This window comes from Neomonachus schauinslandi, chromosome 9, assembly GCF_002201575.2.
Source record: "Neomonachus schauinslandi chromosome 9, ASM220157v2, whole genome shotgun sequence".
In the NCBI taxonomy this organism is placed as follows: domain Eukaryota; kingdom Metazoa; phylum Chordata; class Mammalia; order Carnivora; family Phocidae; genus Neomonachus; species Neomonachus schauinslandi.
In genome coordinates, this window is record NC_058411.1 from 115,698,476 (window position 1) to 115,712,667 (window position 14,192).

The 14,192-nt window shown below is 37.8% G+C and overlaps 1 protein-coding gene across 1 annotated transcript in view; it reads left to right on the plus strand.

The window, feature by feature from the left end:
• Positions 1–14,192, plus strand: part of HERC2 (HECT and RLD domain containing E3 ubiquitin protein ligase 2) — a 258,118-nt gene that overhangs the window by 198,064 nt on the left and 45,862 nt on the right. Inside the window, exon 71 of the mRNA XM_044918185.1 lies at positions 13,995–14,102. Within this exon, the coding sequence (XP_044774120.1) occupies positions 13,995–14,102 (108 nt within the window). The remainder of the gene's footprint in view (positions 1–13,994; positions 14,103–14,192) is intronic.

Sequence of the window (14,192 nt, forward strand, 5' to 3'; positions counted from 1 at the left end):
TAGTCTTAGTTTTACTCTGTTTAATGCTCACTTCTAGTCCTTTGTCTCTTTTTTCATTATGGTTGTCTGAAGCTCACTCTCTAGTCAGTTATTCTGCAGGGCTCAGAGGATGGCAGCCCTGGGATCAGCTTATCCATGACAGTTTGTGCTCAAACCTGAAAGTTAGCTTTTCTTGGTAGTAAATCTTTGGATCGCATATTCTTCCTCTGTGAAAGTGTGTTGGTGATATCCTATTTTTCCCCTTCTATGCTGTGCTTTGTTTCAGTAATTTTACTAGAATATGTTTTCATGTTGGTTACTATAGGTGATATTCACCAATAAGGGATGTGCTTCTTTAAAATGTAGTTTCAGGTCTTTTCTCTGTATAACCGTTTGTGCTGTTTGCATCCTTTAGCTCTCTTTCATGGATACATGGTCATCATTGTGTGTTGGATACCTTTTAGAGTCAGTGTTGACTACTTCATCTCTCAAATACTTTCTACCTCTTTCTTTTTCTTCCTTTCCTCCTACTGTTTGTCTTAAAGCACCATCTATTATGTTCATTTACTCCTATATTCTTTATAGTTTAGTCTGAATTTTGTAATTTTTTTGGTAATTTTTTACTGAATTTTATTATTTAATACTTTGGTTGTCCTAATTCTAACTTATGTTGTTTCTTTCATATTTTGATAATTTTGTTAATTTTTAAAAACTTCTTTAGAAGTAGTAGATTATAGTTTTGATCTTTTTTGTAGGCATATCTTTCTAGTCTGTGTTTATTGAAGGGATATTATTCTGTTTCTTATTTTTTCTTTTTTTTTAATTTCTTTTTTTTTTTTTTTTTAAGATTTTATTTATGTATTAGAGAGAAAAACAGCGAGAGAGGGAATACAAGCAGGGGCAGAGGGAGAGGGAGAAGCAGGCTCCCCACTGAGCAGGGAGCCTGATGCGGGGCTTCATCCCAGGACCCTGGGATCATGACCTGAGCCGAAGGCAGATGCTTAATGAGTGAGCCACCCAGGCACCCCTTTATTTTCTCTTTTCTAAGAACAACTTTGTATTGGATTTGACCTTGATACTTTTATCTTGCTCATTTTTATATGAAAATTTTTTTATAACTTTTAGAAAAGCTTTCTTAACTTTAAGCTATTACTCTTTCATGATAGAAATTAAAAAACAAAAGGTATTTCTCCTGAGCATTTGCCTACCACAGAAATCTGGTGGCCCTCTTTATCTTTTTTGTTTCTTACTTCATACCCATTCCACCAGCAAATCCTATCATTTCTGATTTTTAAAAAAATTTTAATTCCACTTTAGTTAACATACAGTGTTATATTAGTTTTGGGTGTACAATATAGTGATTCAGCAATTCCATACATCACCTGGTGCTCATCAGAAGCGCTCTCATTAGGGCGCCTGGGTGGCTCAGTTGTTAAGCGTCTGCCTTCGGCTCAGGTCATGATCCCAGGGTCCTGGGATCAAGTCCCACATCGGGCTCCCTGCTCCGCGGGAAGTCTGCTTCTCCCTCTCCCACTCCCCCTGCTTGTGTTCCTGCTCTCGCTCTCTCTCTCTCTGTCAAATAAATAAATAAAATCTTAAAAAAGAAAAAAGTGCTCTCATTAATCCCCATCACCTATTTCACCTACTCTCACACCCACCTCCCCTCTGGTAACCATCAGTTTGTTTTCCATAGTTAAGAGTCTGTTTCTTGGTTTCTCTCTCTCTCTGTTTTCCCTTTGCTCATTTGTTTTATTTCTTAAATGCCACATACGAGTACAGTCATGGTATTTGTCTTTCTCTGACTGACTCGTTTCACTTAGCATTATACTCTATAGCTCTATCCACATCATTATTGCAATGGCAAGATTTCATTCTTTTTTATGGCTGAGTAATATTCCATTATGTATATATACTACATTTTCGTCCATTCATCTATCAGTGGATACTTGGGCTGCTTCCATATCCTGGCTATTATAAATAATGCTGTTATAAACATCAGGCTGCATGTATCCCTTTGAATTAGTGTTTTTATATTTTGGGGGTAAATACCCAATAGTGCAATTACTGGATCATAGGGTAACTCTGTTTTTAACTTTTGTTTTTAAAGATTTTATTTATTTATTTGAGAGAGAGAGAAATAGTGAGAGAGGGAACACAAGCAGGGGGAGCCAGAGAAGCAGCCAGTGCCCCACCCCCACCGAGCAGGGAGCCTGACGTGGGGCTCAATTCCAGGACCTTGGAATCATGACCTGAGCTGAAGGCAGATGCTTAACCGACTGAGCCACCCAGGTGCCCCAATTTTTAACTTTTGAGGAACCTCCATTCTGTTTTCCAGAGTGGCTGCACCAGTTTACATTTCCACCAGTAGTCTAAGAAGGTTCCTTTTTGTCCACATCCTCACCAATACTTGCTGTTTCTTGTGTTTTTGATGTTAGCCATTTTGACAGGTGTGAGGTGGTATATCGCTGTAGTTTTGATTTGTCTTTCCCTGATGATGAGTATCCTTTCATGTGTCTGTTGGCCATCTGTATGTCTTCTTTGGAGAAATGTCTTTATGTCTTTTGCCCATTTTTTAATTGGATTATTTGTTTTTTGGATGTTGAGTTTTGTAAGTTCTTTATATTTTGGGTACTAACCCTTTATCAGATATGTCATTTGCAAATATCTTACTCCATTCTGTAGGTTGCCTTTTAAAAAGTTTTGTTTCCTTCACTGTGCAGAGCTTTTTATCTTGGTGAAGTCCCAATAGTTTATTTTTGCTTTTATTTCCCTTGCCTCAGGAGACATCTAGAAAAATTTTGCTTTTTTGATGTCAGAGACATTACAGCCTGTGCTCCCTTCTAGGATTTTTATGGTTTAAGGTCTCACGTTTAGGTCTTTTTTTTTTTAAGATTATTTATTTATTTGAGAGAGAGAGCAGGAGCAGGGGGAGGAGCAGAGGAAGAGGGAGAAGCAGACTCCCCAGTGAGCAGGGAGCCCAACCTGGGGCTCGATCCCAGGTACCTGGGATCATGCCCTGAGCCGAAGGCGGCTGCTTAACCGACTGAGCCATCCAGGCACCCCAAGCATGGAATGTCTTTACATTTCTTGGTGTCTTCAGTTTCCTTCATCAGTGTTTTATAATTTTCAGAATATAGGTCTTTCACCTTTTTGGTTAGGTTTAGTCATAGGTATCTTATTATTTTTGGTGCAGTTGAATTGGGATCAATTCTTTGATTTCTCTTTCTGCTGCTTCATTATTAGTGCATAAAAATGCAACAGATTTCTGTATATTAACTTTGTATCCTGTAATTTTACTGAATTCATGTATTAGTTCTAGTAGTTTTTTGGTGGAGTCTTTAGGATTTTCTTTATAGAATATCATCATCTGTAAATCAGAAAGTTTTACTTCTTCCTTACCAATTTGAATACTTTTTCTTTTTGTTGTCTGATTGCTATGGCTAGGACTTCCAGTGCAAGTTGAATATAAGTGATGAGAGTGGGGGCATCTGGGTGGCTCAGTAGGTTAAGCATCTGACTCTTGGTTTCAGCTCAGGTCATGATCTCAAGGTCATGGGATCGAGCCCCATGTTGGGCTCTGCTTGAGATTTTTTTTAAAAGATTTTTATTTATTTATTTGAGAGTGAGAGAGTGAGAGAGAGAGCACAAGAGGGGGTAGGGTCAGAGGGAGAAGCAAACTCCCTGCTGAGCAGGGAGCCCGATGCAGGACTCGATTCCGGGGCTCTGGGATCATGACCTGAGCTGAAGGCAGTCGCTTAACCAACTGAGCCACCCAGGTGCCCTCTGCTTGAGATTCTTACACCCTCCTTCTTCTTACCCCTCTGCTCCTCCCCTCACCCACTCCCCCAAATAAATAATAAATAAATAAATAAATAAATAAATAAATACAATCTTTAAAAACCCCACTTTTTTGAGAGTGGACATCCTTGTCTTATTGCTAACCTTAGGGGAAAAGCTCTTGTTTTTTTCCCCCCATTGGGTATGATGTTCACTGTGAATTTTTCATATATGGCCGTTCTTATGTCGAGGTATGTTCACTCTAAACCCACTTTGTTGAGGGCTTTTAGCATGGATGGATGTTGTACTTTGTCAAATGCTTTTTCTGCGTCTGTTGAAATGATTGTATGGTTTTTATCCTTTCTCTTATTGATGTGATGTATCATGTTGATTGATTTGTGAATGTTGAATCACCCTTGCATCCCAGGAATCAATCGCACTTGATTGTGGTAAATGACTTTTTAAATGTATTATTGGATTCAATTTGCTTGTTTTTTTTTTTTTTGAGGATGTGTCTATGTTTATCAGAGATATTGGCCTGTAGTTCTCTTGTGTGGTGTCTTTATCAGGTTTTGGTATCAGGGTGATAATGGCCTCATAACTTGGAAGTTTTCTTTCCTCTTTTATTATTTGGAATACTTTGAGAAGAATAGGTATTAACTCTTCCTTAAATGTTTGGTAGAATTTGCTTGTGAAGCTTTTTGGTCCTGGACTTTCATTTGTTGGGAGTTTTTCGATTATTGATGCAATCTCCTTGCTGCTTATCAGTCTATCCAAATTTTCTATTACTTCCTGCTTCGGGTTTGGTAGTTTATATGTTGGTAGAAATTTATCTATTTTTTCTAGGTTGTCTAAATTTTTGGCATATTGTCTTTCATAATATTCTCTTACAGTTGTATTTCTGTGGTGTTGGTTGTTATTTCTCCTCTTCCACTTGTGATTTTATTTATTGGGGTCCTTTCTCTCTCTCTTTCTCTTTTGGTGAGTCTGGCTAGAGATTTATCAATTTTGTTGATCTTTTCATAGAACCAGCTCTTGGTTTCATTGATATGTTCTATTGTTTTTTTTTTTTTTTGGTTTCTGTATCATTTATATTTGCTCTAATCTTTATTACTTCCTTCTTCCTCCTGGTTTTAGGTTTTGTTTGCTGTTCTTTTTCTAGCTCCTTTAAGTGTAAAGTTAGGTTGTTTATTTGAGACTTTTCTTTCTTCTTGAGGTAGGTCTCTGTTGCTAGAAACTTCCCTCTTAGAACCATTTTTACTGCATCCCAAAAGTTTTGGACCATTGTGTTTTCATTTTTGTTTGTTTCCATATATTTTCTGGTTTCTTCTTTGATTTCTTGGTTAACGCATTGATTTTTCAGTAGCATGTTATTTAACCTCCATGTATTTGTGTTGTTTTTTTTTTTTTTAAGATTTTATTTATTTATTTGACAGAGAGAGACACAGCGAGAGAGGGAACACAAGCAGGGGGAGTGGGACAGGGAGAAGCAGGCTTCCCGCGGAGCAGGGAGCCCGATGTGGGGCTCGATCCCAGAACCCCGGGATCATGACCTGAGCTGAAGGCAGACGCTTAACGACTGAGCCACCCAGGCGCCCCTGTATTTGTGTTCTTTCCAGATTTTTCCTGTGGTTGATATCTAGTTTCATAGTTTTATAGCATTGTGATCAGAAAAGATGAATTTGAATTCTTGAATTCGTCAAAGCTTGTTTTGTGGACTAATTTGTGATCTATTCTGGAGGACGTTCTGTGTGCCTCTGAAAATAATGTGTATTCTGCTGTTTTAGAATGGAATATTCTGAATATATCTGTTAAATTCATCTGGTCCAGTGTGTTATTCAAAGCCACGGTTTCCTTGTTGATTTTCTGTTTGGATGATTTGTCTATCAGTATAAGTGGGGTGTTAAAGTCCCCTATAATTATTGTTATTAGTATCGGTTAGTTCCTTTTTATGTTTGTTATTAATTTTTTTATGTATTTGGGTGCTCCCATGTTGGGTGCATAAATATTTACAATTGTTATATCTTCTTGTTGAATTTTATTATTATATAGAGTTCTTCTTTGTCTCTTGTTGCAGACTTTGCTTTAAAGTCTGTCTTGTCCAATATAAGCATTGCTGCTCCAGCTTTCTTTTGACATCCATTTGCGTGATAAATGTTTCTCCATCCTGTCAATCTGCAGGTGTCTTTAAGTCTGAAATGAGTCTCTTGTGGGCAGCATATAGAGAGGTCTTGTTTTTTTATCCACTCTGTCATCCTATATCTTTTGATTGGGCCATTTAGTCCACTTAGATTCAAAGTAATTATTGATAGATACGTATTTATTGCCATTTTGTTACTTGTTTTGTGGTTGTGTTGTATGGTTTCTCTGATCCTTTTCTTTCTCTCTTCCATAGTTTGCTGGTTTTCTTTTGTGATATACTTTTTTATTCTTTGCATATCTATTACTGGTTTTTGATTTGTGGTTACCATGAGGTTTGTGTATAACATCTTCTTGGTTGATGGTTGCTTAAGTTTGAACCCATTCTTTACTCTTCTTTCCCCCAGTGCTTTAGGTATATGGTGTCAAATTTTACATCTTTTTGTTTTGTGAATCCCTTGACTGATTTTAGTTGTGATGTTTGTGTAGCCAGTGTTTGGGTCCTTTTCTGGGTTGTTTGCTCTGATATGAGTGTTATCTAGTTGTATCTAGTGTATCCAGTTATCTAGCTGTATCTGTGGGGTGAAGTGAGTTTAGGGTCCTCCTACTCTGCCATCTTCCCTGAAAGTGCCTATCATTTCTACTTTTAAAATATTTTACTAACTCAGTCATTTCTCTCTAACTCCCGGCCATTCTGGGCCCAACCAGCTGGTCTCACCCAGTTTATTATACTATCACCATATACTATACTAGCACCTAACCTCCTGTGTCCCCCAGAATCATCTCCCTACAGGACATCCAGAGATACTCTCTTAAAACCACCTTGTGAACCACCCCAGTCAGAACATACTGGTCCTCTGCTTAAAAACCACCAATATACCCCATAACTGTAACTTTAAAATAAGAACTGAATTTCTGACCATGGTTTGTATGACTTTGTATAAGCCCTGGTCACCTCTTCAATGTATTGCTTCCTCACTCCTTTGTCTCTCTCTCTGGGCCCTCCACATCATCTTCTTTGCCAGTCCTGAAGTATATTCCAGGTTCAGGCTCTTTGTTTCACTTTGTATTTGCCATCTGCCTGAAATATTCTTCCCCGAGGCAATTACTTAGGGATTTCTGGCCATATCTCCCTCGTTCAGAGAATCCTTTCTGGTTTAACCACCATATGCAGAAACAGCCTTTCCCAGATCTCATTTCACACCCTTCCTTCTTCATAACAGTTAACACCCTGTGACATTTAACAGACATCATCTGTCCCTTACACTAGAGCAGAGACTGGCTAGAATCAGTTGCATACTAAGGGTGAGAGTGGAAATCCTTTCCTTGTTCCAGTAAGGTGAACACATTTAGTCTGTCAGCATTACGTCCATTAACTAGATTTTTCACAGATGCCCTTATCAGCTTGAGGAATTTTCTTTCTGTTCCTAGTTTGGGGGGTAGATTTTAAGAGTAGGTGTTGGGTTTTGTCAAATGCTTTTTGTGTGTTTTGTTGTTTACTCAATATAGCATATTGTAGGAATCAGGTTTTGGATATTAAACTCACTTTGCATTCCTGAACAAATCACAATTGTTGACAATGTGTAATCTTTATTGTATGTTGCAGGATTTGGTTTGCTAATATTTTGTTAAGGATTTTTCCATCTATTTTCATGAATAGTATTGCTTTGTAGCTTTAAGTTATTTATTTATTTATTTTTTAAAAAGATTTTATTTATTTGTTTGACAGGGAGAGAGACAGCGAGAGCAGGAACACAAGTAGGGGGAGAGGGAGAGGGAGAAGCAGGCTTCCCACCGAGCAGGGAGCCCGATGTGGGGCTCGATCCCAGGACTCTGGGATCATGACCTGAGTCGAAGGCAGATGCTTAACGACTGAGCCACCCAGGCGCCCCGCTTTAAGTTATTTTAAAATTAATTTATTTATATGGCTTTTCCTTTCTTGTGATAGCTCTGTCTGGTTTTGGTATCAGAACAATACTGGCCTTAATAGATTGGGTTGCAAAGTGTTTCCCCCCTCCTCTATTCTCTGAAAGAGTTTGTGTAGGATTGGTATTATTCTCCTTTAAATAGCTGATAGAATTCACCAGTGGAGCCATCTGGGCCTGGGCTTTTCTTTTTGGGAAGGTAAATCTTGTCAGATGTTCTATTTCTTTTTGAATCAATTTTGGTTAACTGTGTCCTTTTGGACTTTGTTCATTTCATCTAAGTTGTATAATGTGTTGGTATGAAGTTGTTTATAGTATCCCTCAAAACCCTTTATATTTCTGTAGGGTTGGTTGGTTCTAATGAAATAACACATTCCCATGTATCTCTTCTACTCTCAATACTGTACTATAGCACTCCTTCACTTCTGACACCATATGTGTGGGTGTTTCCCACACATCAAGCAATTCTGTGACACTAGCTGGATGTCCTAAAATTTAACTCAATCTTGACACCATCCACCTCAGATCCCACCGGTTAAGGGCTCAGCCCACAGCTTCAGATGTCAGTCACAAATCTAGATTATCACCTGTGCTTCTGACTGATTTGATGTAAATCAGAGGTTTCCGTGACCTCCTCCTTGGGTTTGATTAATTTGCTAGAGCAGCTCACAGAATTCAGAGAAACATTTTCTTATGTTGACCTTAAAAGTAAAACAGCCTGTTATTTTACCAGCAAATGGTTTTATTTGAGAAAAGCAGAGGAATTGCAATTTGGGACAAGCAAGTCATAGCAAAAGCCATAGGTAAGTTCACAGAACAAAGGAGAATTATTCTCTTTTATAGAGGAAAGGGGAGAGTTGGAAGGGGCTCTTATAAACAAAAATTCCATTGGAGTAAACTGCGAGTTCAAAGTGTAGTGGCTTTTCATTGGCTGAGTTGTGATAGTCTCATTGGCTGGGCTCTTGCTGGAGGAGGAATAAACCTTTCTTCCTGCTGGGGTAGTAAAGTACAGGCTTCTTCCTTTTGGGAATGCAAGATACCTCTCTCCTTGTGGGATTCTGCAACTGATGAAGAATGGTGGGCATGAGAACTCCGCATTCTGGCTTCCCGACTTCATTTGAAATGAAGTGTCTGTTATTCAGCTTCACACTTAAGTTTACCAGTTTATTAAAAAGATATTATAAATATCTATGCAGATGAATAGCCAGCTGAAGAGGTACAAAGGATGAGGTCAGGATAAGGCCTGAGTACAGGAGCTTCAGTCCCTGTGGAACTGGGGTATACCACTCTCCCAGCATGTGGAGGCTCATCAGATCTTGCCATTCAGGAGTTTTTATGTACCTTAATCTACAACACCCCCTCCACACTTGCTCCCCTTCCCAGAGATCTCTTGGTGGGATTGAAAGTTCCAACCCTCCAATCATTTGGTCTTTCTGGTGACCAGCCTCATCCTGAGGTGATCTAGGGACCCTGCCCTAAGTCAGCTCATTAGCATAAACTCAGGTGGACTCGAAAAGGCTCCTTATGAATGACAAGAGACACTCCTAACAGAAAATTTCTAGGATTTTAGGAGCTCTGTGCCAGGGATGAGGGACAAAGACCAAATATATATCTTACTATAACATAGTATTGATGTCCCTTCTTTTTTTCCTGGTTTTTCATCATTTGTGTCTTCTGTATTTCTGCCAGCTTCCCCCACTTAAAAGTTGATTAATTTTGTTGATCTTTTCAAAGAACTAACCTCTGGTTTCATTGATTTGGGTTTTCCTTCAGTTGTTTTTGTTTTCTCTTTCATTGATTTCTACTCTCATCTTTATAATTTTCTTCCTTCTGCTTTAGATACAATATGTTTTTGCTTTTTTTTTTTTTTTTTTAAGGTGGAAGCATTGATTATTGAGACCTTCTTTCTTAATAGCATTTGAAATAACAGATTTCCTTCCAACCCCTGCTTTGGCTGTACCACATAAATTATGATAGTGCTGTGTTTTCATTTTTTGTTCAGCCTAAAATACTTTCTGGTTTCATTTTTGAGATCTCTTTGAACCATGGATTATTTAGAAGTGTTAAGTATTTGGGGATTTCCCAAATTTCTTTCTGTTTGTGATTTCTGATTTAATTCCATTTTATACAGTTATGATTGTAGTTAGTCATATACTGAATGATTTCAGATCTTTTAAATTTGTTGAGACTTGTTTTATAGAATGTGGTCTATCCTAGAGAATGTTTTATGTTTGCTTAATAGGAATGTGCATTCGTCCTTTGTTAGGGGGAGTGTTTTGCAATTGTCTCTAAGGTTAAGATGGTTGGTAGTCCTGTTGAAATCTGTAGTCTTACTGATTTTCTGTTCACTTGTTCTATCAATTATTGAGATTTGGTATTGAAATCTCCAGCTGTTAATTGTGGATTTGTCTACTTCTTTAATTTCTATCAGCTTTTCATTCATGTGTTTTGGAGCTTTGTTGTTAGATATGCATACCTTTGTAATTGTTATATATTCCTGATGTTTGATTCTTTTTTCAATGTGAAATATCCCTCTTTGTCTCTATTAATGTTTCTTGCCTTAAAATCTATTTTGTGTAATATTAGTATAGCCAGTCCATTTCTCCTGTGGTTATTCTTTGCATGCTAGACCTTTTTCCATCTTTTTACTTTGAGCCAGGGTTTGGCTCTGGTTATGCACCTTTTAGTTGGATCCTTTTTTTTTTTTTTAATCCAGCAGTCTCTGCCTTTTTATTGAGACACTTAAGCCATCCATATCTAGTGTAATTATGGCTTTGGTTGGATTTACATCTGCCATCTTGCTGTGTTTTCCCTATGCCTTGTCTCTTTTTTGCTGCTTCTTTTAGTGGTTTCTTTTGTATTAAAATTTTTTTAATGTACCATTTTAATTCTGTTGATTTTCAGCCACTTTTTTTAGTGTTTGCTCTAGGGATTAAAATATGTATTTGAATTTATCATAATCTACTTCATGCTAATACCTTAATTCTGGTAAAATATAGCAACTTTGCTCCAACATGGTTCTGTTTCCTCTTCCCTCCTTCTTGCTATTATTGTCATACATACTACATTTACATGTGACAGAGCTGTGCAACAGATTCGTAACTATATGTGTTACATGTGATGTATATGGTATAATAATTATTGCATTATGTCAGGGATTGGCAAACTTCCATATATCACAAAATATTATTTTGAATTTTTTTCCCAACTATTTGAAAATATACAAACCATTTTTAGCTCACAGGCTATGTAAAAACAGGGGTGGGACAAATGTGGCCCATGGAATATAGTTTCCTAAGCTTTGCTTTATGTAATCTTTTGTCTTTCAAAAATATTCAGAAAAAAAAAAAAAACTTATCCTATCTTTTAAAACACGGATTTCCCATTCCCAGTGCTCCTTATTTCCTCCCATGGATTCGTGTTTCTATTTGATGTCATATCAGTATGTGTTTATCTGGGAATGTTTTAATTTTGCCTTTACTTTTTGAAGGATAGTTTTGCTAGATATAGAATTCTTAGTTGATAGGATTTTTTCTCTTATATTATTTTAAACATGTCATCTCACTGGTTTCTGTCCTCCATTGTTTCTCAGGAGAAGTCAGCCATTAATGATATTTTGTACTCCTAGATGTCATGTGTCTTTTTTTTTTCTCTCTTGCTGCTTTCATAATTTTCTCTGTGTCTTTGGTTTTCAACAGTTTCAGTATAATGTGGGTGTGGATCTCTTTGTTTATCTTACTTGGAATTTATTAATTTTGGGAACTGTAGATTGTTTTTCATCAAATTGGGGGGTTTGGCTGTATGTGTTTAACTACTTTTTCTGTCCCTTTTTTTTCTCTTCCCTCTTTTTTGGGAGGAAATTCCCATTATTCATATGTTTGTATTCCTTGATGTTGTCTCCTAGGTGTTTGAGACTTTGCTTATTTTTCCTCAATCTTTTTTCTCTTATTTTCCAGTTAGAGTAAGATGGAAATTATACAGTCTTCAATTTGACTGATTCTTCTTCTCTGCCATTTTAAATCTGCCATTTTGCCCATCTAGTGAATTTCTCATTTTGGGGTTATTATACTTGCCGACTCAGAAATTTCTTTTTAGTACTTTCCTCATAGTTTCTCTTTGTTGAGAGTCTATATTTGTTAAATCATTGTTATCTTGTTTTTCTATGTTATCTTTTCTGTTTTTTGTTTTTTTTTTTAAATTTTTGAACATACTTATTTCTTAAAAGTTGTCTGCTAAATCTAGCATCTGGCCCATCAGAGTCCACTTTTATTGACTGATTTTATTCCTGAGTATGGCTCACACTTTTTAGTGTTTTTGCATGTCTCATAATTTTTGTTGAAAAACAGACATTCTAGATAATATATTGTATCATCTGGTTTCTGATTTTTTTTTTTAAGATTTATAATAGTTATTTTGATTGTTTTGTGTACTTGTTTTATATCATGCCTGGAATTCTCTCTGAAATCTGTTTACCCCATAGCATGCAGCCTCTGATGTCTTGGCTTCACTCTTCTGTTTTCTAGCCTGACTTCTAGGGTTTATTCTATATCTTCTTGGCTTATGCTCAAGCCTACTTATCTCCCCTTCTGCTGATGGCTCTACATGTGGGTGGAAGCAGGGAGGGCATAGAATTCAGTGTCTTGGCAGTTTTCCTGTGTGTGTGCATCCCAGTTTTTCCAGGCCTCCCTGATGCCCTCAGTAGCCCTTCTGTGGTCTCTGTATTTTATGATTCCCTGTTAAATTTCCAGCTAGTTCTCAGATCTGACATCTAGTGAAACTGTTCTCAGGCCAATGGAGGTGGAGGCTTTCTTGTTGGTCCTTTTACTGGCAATGATCTTGGCATGCATTTTCTCCTTCCTACTCTATACCAGTCAGCTTCTGCTGGAGGCAGAGTCTCATCCTTGGTAGAACTGTCTTCCAGCTTGGATAAAAACATACCCATATATATCCAATGGAATATTATGCAGCCATCAAAAGGAATGAAATCTTGCCATTTGCAATGACGTGGATGGAACTGGAGGGTATTATGCTGAGCGAAATAAGTCAATCAGAGAAAGACATGTATCATATGACCTCACTGATATGAGGAATTCTTAATCTCAGGAAACAAACTGAGGGTTGCTGGAGTGGTGGGGGGTGGGAGGGATGGGGTGACTGGGTGATAGACACTGGGGAGGGTATGTGCTATGGTGAGTGCTGTGAATTGTGCAAGACTGTTGAATCATAGCTCTGTACCTCTGAAACAAATAATACATTATATGTTAAAAAAAAAAGAAGAAGATAGCAGGAGGGGAAGAATGAAGGGGGGGAAATCGGAGGGGGAGACGAACCATGAGAGACGATGGACTCTGAAAAACAAACTAAGGGTTCTAGAGGGGAGGGGGTGGGAAGATGGGTTAGCCTCGTGATGGGTATTAAAGAGGGCAAGTTCTGCATGGAGCACTGGGTGTTATACACAAACAATGAATCATGGAACACTATATCAAAAACTAATGATGTAATGTATGGTGATTAACATAACAATAAAAAATTAAAAAAAAAAAAACATACCCAGGCAAGAACACCATAGACACTCACTGTCCCTACCCATGTTTGGCAGTTTTTTTCATAAACACTTCTCAATTAGTTGTTTGCCTTTATTTTCAGAGCCCTGGGATCATTGTCTTTTATAATTTTGTGTGGTTTTTTATAGCTGCTTTGAAAGAAGGATTTGCTAACCTTTTCTTTCTACCATAACCTAGGTCCTGCCCTTCATTAATTCTTTTGTAAGCTAATTTGTCCAAAGAAGACTCTAGATCGAAGCTTAAACATTTGATGAATATTTCAAATGGCATTTTAAATGTGTGTGTGTGTGAGGGGGAATAATAAAGCTTGGTCTGCCAATGAAAATTTGCCCAGAAGTGAGAGCATAAAATGAATTAGCCAAGCAAAAGTTTCTTCTTGGCCTTTCCATCACTGTTGAAGTCTTCTGTGGGAGACAGGGTGAGGGGAAAGGGGCAATTAGTCTTAGATTCTTGTCTTTGAGGTCAGTTCTTTCTGCCTTTCTGCTTTTCATTAGCTGTTAAACATCATTTTAGTCTCACTGTTTCTGTGTGGTGTGTTGTGGCTTATGGCCTTGGCTGTGGTACGTCAGTTGGGAGTAAACACTGTGTTTTGTGCTCATTTGACCTCCAGGAGCAGAAGGACTCAGGGTGGAGTTTGACCGGCAGTGCTCTACAGAGAGGCGCCACGACCCTCTCACAGTCATGGATGGTGTCAACAGGATTGTCTCCGTGCGGTCAGGTGTGAAGGAGGGTTGAGCAGGACGCTGTCTGCTTGGCTTCATAAAATAGAACTGTTAACTTACTAAACAGAATGCTACTGCTTCATTCT